The sequence below is a fragment of the Oncorhynchus nerka genome, linkage group LG27, assembly GCF_034236695.1.
Source record: "Oncorhynchus nerka isolate Pitt River linkage group LG27, Oner_Uvic_2.0, whole genome shotgun sequence".
NCBI lineage: Eukaryota > Metazoa > Chordata > Actinopteri > Salmoniformes > Salmonidae > Oncorhynchus > Oncorhynchus nerka.
Genome location: NC_088422.1, coordinates 68,950,894 through 68,968,233, shown reverse-complemented (window position 1 = coordinate 68,968,233; position 17,340 = coordinate 68,950,894). Strand labels below are relative to the sequence as shown.

At 42.9% G+C, this 17,340-nt stretch overlaps 1 protein-coding gene across 1 annotated transcript; it reads right to left on the bottom strand.

Moving 5' to 3' along the window:
• Positions 1 to 923: 923 nt before the first annotated feature.
• On the bottom strand, positions 924 to 15,086 carry LOC115112212 (BTB/POZ domain-containing protein 10-like). Its single transcript, XM_065011930.1, is given in 10 exon segments — positions 924 to 1,856; positions 1,967 to 2,077; positions 2,436 to 2,633; positions 2,830 to 2,950; positions 3,565 to 3,667; positions 3,847 to 4,159; positions 4,317 to 4,513; positions 5,887 to 5,917; positions 5,920 to 6,030; positions 14,922 to 15,086. Coding segments are annotated over 9 exon segments (1,467 nt in total). The 5' UTR covers positions 5,984 to 6,030; positions 14,922 to 15,086; the 3' UTR covers positions 924 to 1,527.
• Positions 15,087 to 17,340: the final 2,254 nt, after the last annotated feature.

The window sequence follows — 17,340 nt, the reverse complement described above, 5'->3', positions numbered from 1 at the left end:
TAGGCCTGGGATCGGCCATGATGTACAGTCCACCTCAGTGCAGTTGGGGAAAAGTGAAACTGCCTCATTACCCCTGTAGTATTATTGTACCAGTTATCCGGGTTTTTCTATGTCCATTCATCCTCACAGGCATTGAACCCAGCTCTTTTATAATGGCATTGTTTTTTTTGTTTTTACACTACAAAAAACATGTCAATATTTCTAAAGAAAATTGTATCATACTTGTTTATTCTAATTTTCTCTAAATATGTATATGTACAAGTGTATTGTATCAGTAGTGAATTATTTAAAAAAGAAAACTTTCTGTATTGCTTATTTCCATTTTCAAAAATACAAAACAGGGCAGTCTGTATCATGTTACCATCCAGTGGCATACAGTATCACTGCTAAATCAGCTGACGGGATTTTACATTGTTGCTACAATATGTTGTGTGGGAATAGTGAGTAATCCGTTTGCTTGCCAACAATAGATGAAATGTGACAAATCAGACTAGTTCCTCTGCCAGAGTTGCTAGGAGACTGGTTGTTATTGTCCACACTACTTGTGATGTTTGCATATTATGGGGGCACACCATTTCTCATCACCCACTCACCTTCCTGGACCACCTCACTGCCAGAGGCATCCACCCACACACGGGATGTGCTTTACTACTGACCCCCGGGAAATAGTTGTTCCCTAGCAACAGGCAGACTATCCAAATGACCCATAAAAGGAAAACTTTCCTCCTGATCTGAAATCAGGTCAACTCAAACCACAATTGCAGGCTAGGTATTGCACATGTATTAGGCTACTTTTTAAACTTTCAGTTTGAAAGTGTAAGGGCTCTATGTAGAGGGATAAGGTGAAAGTAACCTCTTTCAACTCAAGTGCTATTAATGTATAATAAGCACAATGATAGGAATAAAAACACCATACAATGTAGTGATTTTAATGTCTTTATGTCATGCTGAATATCCAGGGAGCACAGAATCCCATTACCAATCCTATGATGTCAACCAACCCAACCATTACATGATTCAAAGTATATCTGAGGGGAATTCAAATCATTTCCACTGAATGGTGATGAAATCAGAGGATTTTCTCCATGGCCAGGCATCACGATCTGCACCTGTCCCCCAAACAGATACAGTATTCACTAGTCTTGCCATCCAGGAAGTATGCCCAGAACCACACGTGAAATAAAACTCAGGGGGAGAGCACAGTAACACCACACAGTGCACAGCCCAATAACCATTGTAAATAATAATAATAGCTACAAAATAATTGGGTTTGCTAAATTTATTTCAAACAATTAACAGAAAAATAAATTCCTTTGGTCAAGTATTTTTTTTAAGAAATAAAGAGAAATATGCCCTTTTGCCAGTCTTGTCCCTTATAGGGTTGTTTCAGTCGACCAGATCCTTGAGGCTCTAAGGCTGTGGAGGAGGTGCCAAGGCAATATGGTTATGATCCCCCTCTATATTGATCCCCCTCTCGCTCCATGCTGCAGTATGCTGGGAAGGGAGGTGTCAGGGAGGGGGCAGTCCTCAGACTGCGGGAGAGGGGGCGTCTGGGTCACCAGCATCGTTGTTGTAGCTGTACTGGGGTCCACTGGGGGACTGGTTAGGGAGGACGTCCAGCTCGTCCACCTGAGGGCCAGGGTGCATGTTGACCAGCTGGTCCTGGGGGATATCTGCAGCAGCTGCAGCCAGGTTAGTGATGGACTTGCTTTTGACACACTGGAAGTCAACATGGCGGCTCTTGCCCTCCTCCTTTTCCCAGGACATGCGGATGAAGGGCCTCTGGACGTAGTTGTAGATGACCTCAGGACGGCCACCAGGACGCTTCTTCACCTTCTCTTTATACGTGGGGTAACCTACCAATACATGGTGCAGACAACAGAGCCAGTGAGTTTGCAATGCTGAATCAAAATCTTAGATTTTTGTTCTGAACCCCAGCAAATACATGATAAAACCATAATCTTACCTTCAATGCCTAATCTTATTTTCTTCAGTCCTCTCTCCTTTAAAACTGATTTGGCAACATCTCGATTTTCTATATACTTGAAGAACCGGTATAGTTTTGTGCTGTATATTACTGCAGAGAGAAAATAAAATGTTGTGAAACAGCAACTCATTATCAACAACTTTTTAAGCAGTGTCAATTAAATTTGTCCCTTTAGGTAAGTGAACAACAGTTTAATCCACAGCAGGGATTACTAATTAGGAAGATCACGTTTTTGGTATCTTATTAGGATCCCTATTAGCTCTTGCGAAAGCTGAAACTCTTCCTGGGGTCCACGCAGAACATGAAACATGAAATAATACTGAATATTAATAGACAAGAAAAAGCTCAAGGACAGAACTACAAACATTTAAAAACGGCCCACATAACGTACACACAAAATATCTAGGTCAAATAGGGGTGGGTGGAGAGTGTGTGTGGATTCACTCACTCTGTGAGTACTCTTCTCCCATCTGTGGTGGGTACTCTTCGTCCCAGTCCACTACGTCATCATCAGTGAGCACCACGATGTGGCATTCTCTCTCTCCACTCTGGGCGCTGGCCACCATCAGAGGCACAACCATTTCCTCCAGGTAGAACTCAAACTGACGCCGGGCACCATCGTTAGATAGCTCATGCATGAGGGCACCTAGGGACAATGGGACATGGTCAGTCAGGAGACAGCAGTTCAGAGACGCAAACCAACACTCTAACTTCCCAGAACATTTTCATCAGTCTTATGGAAACCTAATTAATCACTAATAAGGGATATGAAAACCAAGGGCTCATGATTTATGTTCACTGAGCCAACCAGGTCAAGAAGAGTAAAAAGGGGGTATACTCACTGAGGTCTCTGCACTTGATGGTGCTGTAGTCAAAGGTGATGCACAGATAGTCACATGCCTCCCTCAGCTCAGGGATGGAGATTCCATCGGGGCAACGGATTATTCCAGACTTGTAGTAATCCTGCCAGTTAGAGAGTAAACAGAGAAAACACAAAAGGCAGCCATTACAGAGACTGCCTCACTCACAGACATCAGCCCCCTCTTCCTAAAATGGTCAAAATGGCCAACGCCGTCTCCCTTACAGTACGTAGAGATATCAGTTTACTGCCAGTTGAGCTGGGCATGGATTAGATTTGCGAATGCAAAAATAAAAAGGTACATCTTTCAAATCAAATGCTATGCCTCTAAGAGTGATCCCTGTTTGTCAACAGCCCACATTTGAATCAATCCATTCCTCCATATTCACATCAGCAGCCTACAACCACTGGTACTGATTCTTGTACTTGTTCTCCAGACACTCATAGCTTCAGTGGACAACTCATGGCATCTACTCTATTCTATAATAACAGTCTGAGGTTGACTCTGTAGCCTTGAGTAAATGTTTTTGGCTACAAATTAGTTAATCAATTCAGGATGACTATGAGTAGCAGGCTGACCCTTGTGGCTCAGAAGGGCAAAGGTTAGCAACTGCAACGCTAGATCAAGGAATTGTTTTCTTCAAGTAAAAACAGTCAATAATTGATCAAGCTAGTAAAAGGGAGTGTTGTACTTGGTAATACAGTGCTATTGACTGACCAGGATGGCTCGGAACACCGTAGAGCTTATGCCCTCGGCGACTTCATACTCTCCTTTTTCATTGGGCCGTGTGAAATTGTGTTCCCTTCCAGATCCAAACATTCTGCAAGAAACCACAAAACAGGTCACATTTCAGTGTTGTTCAACGTTCATACAATAAAAAAGCTAAAGGAAAAAACCAATGTAGGTGAAATAGCCTCATATAACCACACTGGTAAAACAAAACTTGATACGGATTGATGATTTTACCATAATAAAGTACAACAATGAGGTCAGCCCTACCTGCCCAGCATGGTGTTGGGCTGTGCTGTGAAGATTGAAGGGTCCACCACGAACCGTGTGTTATCTACTATAAGAGTGACCCTCTCGGAGCCTGAGGTCCGGATGCTGCGGGTACCCAGGCCCGTGCCCAGTCCCTCCTTGCTATTCTCATAGACAAACACCATCTCTCCCACCCCCAGGCTCTTAAAGCAGCCCTCAGTGCTGGACAGGCTGCTGTTACGGCTGCTGACCAGCCCGCTGTTACTGGAGCTGCTGGGGGAAATCCTCTGAGGACGGGGGCTGCTGGGCCTGGAGCCACCGTCCCTCTCACGGTCTGGAGGTGGAGGGAGAGAGGCACTAACTCACTGGCATGACAACTGACCTTTCTCACAGACTACTCCTATTACATGCCAACATTAGAATCCAACATGTTCTCTTAGAAATCTTATTTTAGGAGACTTGTGAAAGTGTTCTCAGTACGTTCTACTCACCACTGTTGTGCTGGCGGGTAGGCGAGGTGACATTTCTGATGCAAGGGGTGAGCTGGCCCTCTCCCCTCTCGTGCGACGAGTCTCGGGAGCGGTCGCTGGAGCGGCGGCGGTCGCGTGAGCGGTCATTGCCCCCGCTAGCACCATGCAGGCTCATCTTCACCAGGTCTGCCTCCAGTCGAGATGCACACGACTGAGCGCTGGCCAGAGCAGAAAGCACACTAAATACTAATTGCAGTTCAACTCTACACAGATATCACACAACACACACACACTCTCCCACTGTGGTCCTTCCTCCCCTAATGTATTATTACAGATTGCAGGTCACAAATCCTGTGTCTGCTGTAACCGTAGAGACACTCAGAACCACAGTGAAAGTATGGTTCGGGGCTAGAACCAGTATTTACCTCTAGAGGTAATTATAACAACACCGCCCTGACCTGACGCACTGCCTGGAGCAAGAGAAACAATGTAGTCACACACTCAAAGCAATAAGTAACAATGCATCTATACTGTGAAAGTCAGATATTTGGAAAGACAGACAGTATAGAAGCAGCCATCGAACCCAAGAAGACTAACTGGACAGAATGGAAAAAGACAAATGTACACACAAAAGCAGAATCCCTTTTAGTGTAGGCAGACCACTTGTCTAATGGTACATCTTTTAAAGGGAACAGACATTAAAAGCACTATCAAAATGGAACAGGGTCTTTAATCACAAATGGTTGCTTACCTATATAGGCCTACAATCATGAGTAATGGTGTCCCATTTAGTATTGAACATATTGTCCCAGTCTCTTAATATGAGGGCACATCACATCAGTGAGCCATGGAAGTATAAAAAGGCCAACGTTCCTGTTGGGAGAGAAGCCAAAAGACACAAACTTGCATGGTCATGTTCTGCACCAGTTCTTAAAAATGAGGAAAAAAATAAGGTCTGTTTTTGCAAGAGTTTGCTTTGCAAGTTAGGTAGCTAGTCTCTCTTGGGACTCTTAAATAACTGAACTACAATTACCCAAGAAATGCCAAAAGACTTCCTTTCTGCCAAAACAACAGCCAGTAAAGGGCATAGACCATTAGCAAACACTTTACTTAAACTTGTAGTTATAAAGTGTACATAGTGCTGTCATGACAGTGGACTTCTAAAAGAATGACTACTGGAAGCGTTATGACAGCCCATCTGACTTTACAGTTATGATAAAAACAGTAGCCTTTTATAATGTTGGGCTCAAGAGTAACCATCCCTTCATTGGAAATCACAAACGACAATGTCAACCTTATGAAATCAAAATGTATTTGTTACATGTGCCAAATACAAAAGGTGTAAACCTTACCAACAAGCCCTTAACCAACAATGCAGAGCTTTTTTTGTAAGAAAATATTTGCAAAATGCACAATGAGTGTGTGACAATGCTGAAAAACATCTGTCTAGCCTATAATATGATGGCCTATACCTATAGCACTATACACATGCTCATGGATGTGAAATGCCTCTACAGAAATGCCAACTACATTGGTTAGTGTCCGTTCTTTCTCACCTTACACACTATCAAATACAAAGCAATTGCCTCACCTCGAGTGTTTGCAGAGTTTGCGAGGTCGGTTGTTTTTCGTTCCCAATTCTCAGTGTCACTAGAGTTGCTATCATATGACTGTGGACGTGCTGCCATCACCAGTTCACAGAGACGTCCAACCCGGATTATTCACCATTCATAATCTGACATGACGAAGGAAGTCGAGTTAGATATTAATTCACTGGGTTGATTCAGGAGAGCAAAACAAGCGGTAAATATACACATAAATGCAAGTTATACGTTCAGTGAATACGAAACTAAAATCAGTTCCCCTTCGCATTCCAACTCTTGACAGCTGCTCGCCAGCTAATGTCACGATGATCCCGAATAATACGAGCTAAACTAATGGTGGCTAACTAACAATCATGACACTAGCACCCAAACGAACTAATGTGATCACAATATAGCCAGCAGTAAATTAGTTACCAGTCCCAACTAGTAAATAGCAGATGATTTAGAATGCTTGCAATATATTTGTTTAGCTAGCCAGGCAGTGGCTACCTATGTGAAGCTGGCCACAGTAAGGATTGGCCACAATAGTGGAATTTGCGGGTAGCCTTCAAGATAAAAGTCCTCCATTGAAAGCGATGCAAACGGATACATATAGCGGAATCTGTCCATAATTGGACAAGATAATGCTCAACAAGTTCGAAATGTTGTTATATAATCTTAGCAAAAGACAACAATTTGTTAATTTGAATAAACAAAGACTTCAGAATTGTGGGGCGACAGGTAGTCTAGCAGTTAGCGCGTTGGGCCAGTTAGCGAAAGGTTGTGGATGGATGTGTCATTTCTTGGTCAACGATCGACACAAAATACTCTGTCAAAGTGGAAGGAGAATCTTTAAAAAATATATATAATAATATGAATTTATGAAAATGTTAACACTAATATACCTTCATTCGATAAGTATGCACCCCCTTGAGTCAATACACGTTAGAAACTCATTTGGCACAGATTACAGCTATTAGTCTTCTTGGGTAAATCTCAGAGTTTTGCACCCCTGTATTGTGCAATATTGCCCATTATTATTTTCAAAATTCTTCAACCTCTGTCAAGGATCTGGGGACCATGGCTAGACAGCAATTTTCAGGTCTTGCCATAGATTTTCAAGCAGATTTAGGTCAAAGCTAACTTGGCCACTCAGGAACATACACTTCTTGGTAAGCAACTCCAGTGCATATCTGGTTTATTGTCCTGCTGAAAGGTGAATTTCCCTCCCAGTACCTGGTGTAAAGCAGACAAACAGGTTTTCCTCTAGGATTTTGCCTGTGGTTACCTCTGTCCCGTTTCTTTTCATCCTGAAAAACTCATACCATGCTGGAGCCAGCACCATGCTTGAACATAAGGAGGCAGTTAACTCAGTGATGCATTCCTTTGCTGTGTTTTCTTTGCAGTATTACTTCAGTGCCTTGATGCATACATGTTTTGGAATATTTTTTATTCTGTGTATTTAAATTGTTCTTTTCACTCTGTCATATAAGTCATTATTGTAGAGTCACTACAATGTTGTTGATCCATCTTCAGTTTTCTCCGATCACAGCCTTTGAACTCCGTAGCTGTTTTAAAAATCACTGATGACCTCATGGTGACATCCCTAAGCAGTTTCCTTCCTGTCATGCAGCTCAGTTCAGAATGACAACTTAGTCTGATGTGTCTGAATGGTTTAATATATCATCCACAGCATAATTATTAACTTAACTATGCTTAACGTTATATTCAATGTCTGATCTGTTATTGTTACCCATCTACCAGTCACTGCCCTTCCTTATGAGGCTTTTAAAAAGCTCCTTGGTCTTTGTAGTTGAATCTGTGGAAATTCAATACTTGACTAAGGGACCTTATGGATATACAGTACCAGTCAAAAGTTTGCCAAGAGCGTGCAAAGCTGTCATCAAGGCAAAGGATGGCTATTTGAAGAATCTAAAATATGAAATATATTTTGATTTGTTAAACACTTTTTTGGTTAATACATGATTCCATATGTGTTATTGCATATTTTTGATGTCTTCACTATTATTCTACAATGTAGAAAATAGTAAAAATAAAGAAAAACCCTGGAATGAGTAGGTGTCCAAACTTTTTACTGTATGTATGGGGGACAGAGGAAGGGGGTAGTCATCATTTTTTGTTTTATGTCAACCCATATTATTTCACATATAACTTAGTGGGATTTGTTAAGCCACATTTGACTTCTGAACTAATTTAGGCTTGCCTAAACAAAGCGGGTGAATACTTATGCAACGACTATATTTTAGTTAAATATTTTATTAATTTGTAAAAATTTGTAGGATTCTTTTTTCAATTTGACAGAGTATTTTATGTAGATCAATGAGAAAAAATTACATATTTCAATCCCACTTTGTAATACAACAAAATGTGAAAAAAGTTCAAAGGTATGTAGACTTTTTCTACAGGCACCGAGTACAAAACATTAGGAACACCTGCTCTTTCAATGACATGGACTGCGCATGTGAATCCAGGTGAAAGCAAGGATCCCTTATTGGATGATGTCATCTGTTAAAGCCACTTCAAATCAGTGTAGATGAAGGGGAGGAGACAGGTGCATCCTGTTTCCATTGATCATCCTTGATGTTTCTACAACTTGATTGGAGTCCACTTGTGGTAAATTCAATTGATTGGACGTGATTTGGAAAGGCACACACCTGTCTATATAAGGTCCCACAGTTGACAGTGCATGTCAGAGCAAAAACCAAGCCATGAAATCGAAGGAATTGTCTGTAGAAGTCAGACAGGATTGTGTTGAGGCACAGATCTGGGGAAGGTTACCAAAAAAAATGTCTGCAGCATTGAAGGTCCACAAGAACACAGTGGCCTCCATCCTTCTTAAATGGAAGAAGTTTGGAACCCCTAAGACTCTTCCTAGAGCTGGCTGCCCAGCCAAACTGAGCAATCGAGGGAGAAGGGCCTTGGTCAGGGAGGTGACCAAGAACCCAATTGTCACTTTGACAGAGCTCCAGAGTTCCTATGTGGAGATGGGAGACCCTTCCAGAAGGACAAACATCTCTGCAGCACTCCACCAATCAGGCCTTTATGGTAGAGCGGACAAATGGAGGCCACTCCTCTTAAAATTTGCCAAAAGGCACCTAAAGGAATCTCAGACCATGAGAAACAAGATTCTTTGGTCTGATAAAACCAAGATTGAGCACTTTGGGCTGAATGCCAAGCGTCACGTCTGGAGGAAAACTGGCATCATCCCTACGGTGAAGCATGGTGGTGGCATCATGCTGTTTGGATGTTTTTCAGCACAGGGACTGGGAGACTAGTTAGGATTGAGGGAAAGATGAATGGAGGAAAGTACAGAGAGATCCTTGATGAAAATCTGCTCCAGAGTGCTCTAGACCGCAGAAGGTTCACCTTCCAACAGGACAATGACACTAAGCACACAGCCAAGACAACACAGCAGTGGCTTCGGGACAGGTCTCAATGTCCTTGAGTGGCCCTGCCAGAGCCTGAACCCGATGATCGAACATCTCTTGAGACCTGAAAATAGCTATACAGCGACGCTCCCCATCAAACCTGACAGAGCTTGAGAAGATCTGCAGAGAAGAATGGGAAAAACTCACCAAATACATTTGTGCCAACCTTGTAGCTTCACAGCCTCAAGTCTTCTTGGGTGTAATTGCTACAAAAAGGTGCTTCAACAAAGTACTAAGTAAAGGGTCTAAATACTGAATGTGACCAGTTATTTACTAGAAATTAACAATTTCTAAACCTGTTTTTGATTTGTCATAACGGATGTTGTGTGTAGATTAATGATACCTAAAAATATATATATTTTAGAATAAGGCTGTAATGTGACAAAGAATGCTTTTTGAATGCACTGTATAGCCTTATCCTATTTTAAGGACCAAAGATTCATAGGTATCAGCTGACTCTGACATCCACAGATTACAATTCTGAAGAGTTCACACAAATACTAGCGTCGTAGCTCTTATTGCGAGACTAAACACTGTATAGTGAGATGATTTCCGACAGTTAAAGATGACTAATGTGCGCTATAACGCTAATATGTGTAAACACTTCAGAAGTGTCATCTGTGGGTGTCACTGAGTAGACTGATACCTATGGATCTTGGGTCCATGAAATAGGGTAAGGTATACATTGCAATATAGTTGTTCAATACAAATCTAAGTTTGTCACGTACGCTGAATACAACAGGTGTAGTAGACCTTACAGTGAAATGCTTACTTACAAGCCCTAACCAACTATGCAATTGTACATAGGTTGTGGGGGTGTAACGGTACACTTATTCATACTGAACCGTTCGGTACGGGGTCCTCGGTTGGGTCCATACTGTGAACCTGAATAAAAACATACTAAATACATTTTAAATTACTAAAAGGCTACGCCTACACTGCGATGTATGCCACTAACTCTGAGTAAAACTGAGCTGAAAAAAACCCATTGTAGGCTATTCCATTAACTAGAGCCCTGTAATCAAAATTAAAATCTTAACTGGCATATTTCAAACTATACTTTTGTGAGGTGCAGCCGGCAACTACTTCGGTACAATGGCGAGTGGTGGGGTCGATAAACCAGAAATGGAGGATCCTCCATCATCGTTGACATCTCCAGTTTGGAAACATTTTGACTTCACAGTAGATTACAACGGCGATGGACAGAGAGTTGTGGATAAAACGTTAAGGGTCACCACTGCTCATCGAGATTAGCCTATGCAGAGTGGCATGTGTAGCTTGTTGTTTTTGGGCTATCACAAGTCATCAAAGTGGCCCTACAGTCAGAGCCTCAGTGTGGCAAAACAAGTTAGGAGATTATTTAAATCAATGGACCATGGAACTAAAAGTTGAATGAGAAGGATATGCTACAACGACCAAGCGACAACAGTTAGGCTGCTACTTAATCTGAATGGAAGTAATATTTTGAACTGTAGGACAGGTAAAAAGTGCATGCAGCCTCAATTAGCCTAGCTAGCTAACTAGCGTTTCTCGGTTTGATGCAGTCTGGACAGGTACAACGTAATCATATTGGATGATAACTTAGCTATGACAAGCTAGAAGTTAGTCTACTAGAGCGCGTCGGCTTGGTATGGTTGGTTTCTGTCTCTCCCTCTCCCCACATTGCTCCCAGTGTCACTCGCTCACAGTACACACACACACACACACACACACACACACACACGGCCCCTCCATCTACTACAGCGGCACCTCTTTCTCCCTCACGCTTTATCAACTCTGGTTAACAAAGTAGTTTACAAATGGACTTTCCGGCTGCTGCCTCCCTCACTCGGATTGGGTCCAGATCCGACCAGGTCTATACGGATCTGGTCTAGTTCTCTTTGGAACAGGTCTTTATATTGAACATTTTAACAAAGTAGTTTTCGGATGGATCTTCTAGTTCTCTTCGGCTCTTTATATTGAACATTTTATTTATGCATATCGAGTGGGAAAGCCCCAGGTCCATTTCGGATTGGGTCCAGATCCGACCAGGTCTATACGGATCTGGTCTAGTTCTCTTTGGAACAGGTCTTTATATTGAACATTTTATTTATGCATATCGAGTGGGAAAGCCCCAGGTCCATTTCGGATTGGGTCCAGATCCGACCAGGTCTATACGGATCTGGTCTAGTTCTCTTCGGAACAGGTCTTTATATTGAACATTTTATTTATGCATATCGAGTGGGAAAGCCCCAGGTCCATTTCGGAATGGGTCCAACATTTTGGACCCCTGAAGACTACTTGAGAGGCCCAAAATAAATGTCACAACAGACAATGCAGGAATATTGTGATTGCTGTTACAGAAGCTGGACTCTGGCCACAAATAGGCTGCTTTTTGTTTTGAGTCTTTTGCCAAAAACAAAAATGAACTACAGTACCGTAACTGTTGGCATTTCAATTTCCTGCTGTACCGTAAACGAACCAAACTGTGACCCCAAAACCTCAATAAGTACCGGACATCCATAGGTAAGGCTGTAAATTGCAATACTAATGTTCAATATGCACAACAGGCTGAATAGTGAGGTGATTTCCCACAGTTAAAGTTCCCTAATATGGGAACAACGCTAATATTTGTGTAAACTCCTCAGAATTGTGAAGCCCGACAGATTAACAGGACGCGTACTCAGAGCACGCGCTGACCAGCATTTTCAACCTCTCTCTGACAGTCTATTTATACCTACATGTTTCAACAGACCACCATAAATCCTGTACCCAAGACCGCCAACGTAACCTGTCTAAATGTCTATCGCCCCATCTATAGCCGTGAAATGCTTTGGAAGGCAGGTCATGGCTCACGTCAACATCATCATCCCAGACACCCTGGACCCACTCCAATTCGCATACTACCCCAACAGATCCACAGATGATGCAACCTCTACTGCACTCCTCACTGCCCTCTCCCATCTGGACAAGAGGAACACCCATGTCAGAAAGATGTTTATTGACGACAGCTCAGTGTTCAAGACCATTCTTCTTAGACCAGCTGGTACGCAATGTCTAATATTAAAGTCTCGAGATTTTGCTCGTCTGAGGTAGAGTACCTTATGATAATCTGTAGACCACACTATCTACCAAGAATTATCATCTATGTTATTCGTAGCCATCTATTTACCACCACAGAACGAAGTTGGCACTAAGACCGCTCTCAACCAACTCTATAAGGCCATAAGCAAAGAAGAAAATGCCCACCCAGAAGCGGCGCTCCTAGTGGCCGGGGACTTTAATACAGGGAAACAAATCCGTTTGACCAAATTTCTATCAGCATGTTAAATGTGTAACCAGAGGAGAACTCCCCCCCCCCCCCCCCCCACTCGGGACCAACTTTACACCACACACAGAGAACCTTACAAAGCTCTCCCTCGCCCTCCATTTGGCAAATCTGACCATAATTCTATCCTCCTGATTCCTGCTTACAAAAAAAAATTAAAGCAGGAAGCACCAGTGACTAGATCAATAAAAAAAGTGGTCAGATGAAGCAGATGCTTAGCTACAGGACTGTTTTGCTAACACAGACTGGAACATGTTCTGGGATTCCTCCGATGGCATTGGAGTATACCACATCAGTCATCGGCTTCATCAATAAGTGCATCTATGACGTCCCCCCCACAGTGACCGTACGTACATACCCCAAACAGATGCCATGGATTACAGGCAACATCCGCACTGAGCTAAAGGCTAGAGCTGTCGCTTTCAAGGAGCGGGAGACTAATCCGGATGCTTACTGTATAAGAAATCCCGTATGCCCGCTGACGAACCATCAAGCAGGCAAAGCATCAATTCAGGACTAAGATTGAATCTAACTACACCAGCTCTGATGCTCATCGGATATGGCAGGGCTTGCAAACCATTAGACTACAAAGGACGGCACAGTCAAAAGCTGCCCAGTGACACAAGCCTACCAGACGAGCTAAACTACTTCTATGCTCGCTTCGAGGCAAATAACACTGAAACATGCATGAGAGCACCAGCTGTTCCGGAAGGCTGTGTGATCACTCTATCCGCAGCCAATGTGAGTAAGACCTTTAAACAGGTCAACATTCACAAGGCCGCAGGGCCAGACGGATTACCAGGATGTGTACTGCAAGCATGCGCTGACCAACAGGCAAGTGTCTTCACTGACATCTTCAACCTCTCCCTCGCCACATCTGTAATATCAACATGTTCTAAGCAGACCACCATAGTGTTCTTTGGCACAGGCACTAAGGTAACCTGCCTAAATGACTACCAACCTGTAGCTCTCAAGTCTTCAGCCATGAAGTGCTTTGAAAGGATGGTCATGGCTCACAACAACACCATTATCCCAGAAACACTAGACCCACTCCAATTCACATACTGCACCAACAGATTCACAGATGCAATTTTATTGCACTCCACACTGCCCTTTCCCACCTAGACAAAAGGAATGCCTATGTGAGAATGATAATCATTGACTACAGCTCAGTGTTCAACACCTTAGAGCCCTCAAAGCTCATCACTAAGCTAAAGACTCTGGAACTAAACACCTCACTCGGCAACTGGATCCTGGACTTCCTGAAGGGCCGCCCCCAGGTGGTAAGGGTAGGTAACAACATCCGCCATGCTGATCCTCAACACAGGGGCCCCTCAGGGGTGTGTGCTCAGTCCCCTCCTGTATTCCCTGTTCCGACCAACACAATCATTAAGTGTGCCAATGACACAAGTGGTAGGCCTGATCACCGACAACGATGAGACGGACTGGCCGTGTGGTGCCAAGACAACAACCTCTACCTCAACGTGATCAAGACAAAGGAGATGATTGTGGACTACAGGTAAAAGACACCCCCATTCTCATCGACTGGCCTGCAGTGGAGCAGGTTGAGAGCTTCAAGTTCCTTGGTGTCCACATATCCAAACAACTAACATGGTCCAAGCACACCAAGACAGTTGTGAAGAGGGCACAACAAAACCGTTTCCCCTCAAGAGACTGAAAAGATTTGGCCTGGGTCCTCAGATCCTCAAAAGGTTCTACAGCTGCATAATCGAGAGCATCCTGACTGGTTGCAACACTGCCTGGTATGGCAACTGCTCGGCCTCTGACCGCAAGGCACTACAGAGGGTAGTGTTAGTATGCCCACAATGCAATTCTGAACTCTTAACACATCCACAGTGCAATTAACTTTAGATTTTTTTGTTGTCAAAATAACTAATAATTGTATTACCACTATTTGTTTCCGTTTGCATCACTGTCAATTGGGGACTTTTATTTTGAAGGCATACAGAAAATTCCACTATTGTGGCTGATCCTTATTGGGGCTAGTTTCACATAGGTGCAGTGGCTAACCTGAGCAAACATGATGTGCTAACAGTTGGCTATTGACTCGTCGGCTAACTGGACAAAACAAAACCTGGCTAGTTTCATGTCAAGTTAGCTAGCTACATTAGTTCAGGGTATTGATAGATAATCAATCAATAGTTACGTTAGCTACAAAAAGCTATATTTGCAGAGGAACTACCAGTAAACTAGCTTGCTCGCTGTCAAACGTTAGCTAGCAAGCTCAGACATAAAGCACACTTACATTCACCAAAATAAGTCTTACCTTTTAAATTATAAGTATTCTCGCATTTCTAGCATATAGCCTATACAAAACATATACACGGAATTCAAAGGATCAGTCCAATCCGTTAGTAAAATAATGGATCTTGGTTTGGCATTTTCCCCTAAAAGGCAAAAGTGATGTTGTCCCTGCTACTCAGACGCTCTCGCGAGATTTGGCTGTACAAAATTCTTCACATTTTTTTCTTCTTCTTCTTCTTGGCAGTCCGCAAACAAATATCAATAGTGCATACCGCCACCTACTGTTGTACTACTTGTTGTAGTATGAATTCATTACACTTTGTGAAAAAAAATAATTGCCCTTCCAACTAACCCTACGCCCATTAAAACCTCACTACTAGTCCACTACTTTGGCCCCATCTGATCCTACTTTAGGCCAGCAGTCTGGGAGGATGCTACTCTCTTCACTGCCTTAGCATACAACACCTTCTGCACTACTCTGATCCTGGCAACCTGAACCTGCCTTTCTCTCACCGGACACAGTTCTGATCTCCAGCACCATGGTTACCCCTACAGTTTACACACACACACACACACACACACACACACACACACACACACACACACACACACACACACACACACACACACCACACACTACACACACACACACACACACACACACTACACATTCCTTTGTCTCATGTCCTCCTGCACACTTATAAAATCTAGGAATCTCCCTCCTACACACTGCTTATCTGAGGTTTGAGGCAGACTACATCCTATAAGATGTATTGCCGCCACCTACTGTACCGGGTAGTGAAACAATAGAATAAAAAATAAAACTTTGCAGAAAAAACCCAGACATAATATAAAAAAGTAGACACATTAAAATCCCATCTCACTCCTTCAGTCACAATCCAATTCAAGTCACATCGCTACAGGCTCAGGGGCCTGTAATGGTGGATCATTCTTCAACAGGATTCCCTGCAGGCCTCTGCTGTAAAAGTCCCAAAAAGTGTTCAGCTGCACTCACAATGATTCCAATTTTCTCAGATTCCTTCCATTTGTGGTGTGCAGTTTATGAACATTGCAATTAATGATACAAAGTCCACCTTTTTCACACGCAATATGACATGATCCCTCAGTTGCTGAGAAACATTAGCCGTGTTCGAGAGGATGAAAAACGGTAATGTGTCATGGTTAAATGGTGACCGACTGATCAACAAATAATAATGAGTAGTTATTTATGATCCAAGGTTGCTCTGTCCAATGTAACACCAAACAAACCCATTCACTGGTGCAGACTCTACTAAAGCTTACTATGCAGTAGGATTTTAACAGTGAGGAGGCATACGAGGAAGATGTGCTTTTTTTTTGCCTATGTGAGGCTTTTTACTTGCAAGTGGATATAGCTAGTAAACCTAATAAATGAAAACCCAGGCTTCAAACCATGCCGACCTGTTACCTGTCTGTCCTGTCTCCCAAACAAAGCCAAGACATGTTTATTGTAGCAACACCCATTACCCAGAACGCATCACAAACCCTACCAATTACCTAATTGTTAATCAACTTCAATAAAAGGTATGCCAATGACATGCAAACACATTCAGGTAATATATTCACATGATACATTTTCCCACATCACTAACAGTCAATAAATGTGCTTTTTTTAATAAACAGGTGTAAATCAATGTCTGGACATACATAATCAGGCAAGAATTTAGATTATGTGACATATAACATAATGACAAGTGTCACGTTTACTCCCCATTCTCCTTAATGCACAAACCCGGAGAAAAAGCAGTAAACCATTATAGGTTTATAACCTCCCTTGAAAAGAAGGCTGTCAAAAGCATTTAAACACAAAAACAGGGGATTTACATAACCAAGCTGAATGTACAGAAACAGGAACCATAATCGGAGCTTGCTGGGATTTTACCTGACCAGAGTCCTGACATTGCATTGCAGTAGTCCTACACAGGTAAACACAAATGAACAACATCACCTGAAACAATGACAACTTGCACTCTTGTATGATTCTTAATCTTGAACATCTTGACCACCAGCTTCACTCCCGGGTCTTCACTGACCTGCTTGGTTGTTGAGGGTGTGTCCACCCTTCTTGGCACAGTCACCTTTTGTAGAGAAGGGGAGTCAGGTAAATCAGGAAAGAAATGTTCAGTTTTGACTGCCAGTAACCCAGCAGAACCAAGGGCAGGGTCAGACCCCTCCCCAGCTTCAGGCCTAGGGCACAACTCAGTATTATCAGTCTCAGCAGATAGCGTGTGAGAGGCTCTCCACTCTTACCAGCAACCGGCAGAGACTCCGCCCCACTGCCATCCATCAGCTCAGCAGTATTGGCCATGGGCAGCTGGCTAGCCACCAGTTCATCAACAGCATCAGAAACCTGCAGCTCCGATGAAGTCTCTGGCACCCCAGCCTGCAGCTCGGACTCACCT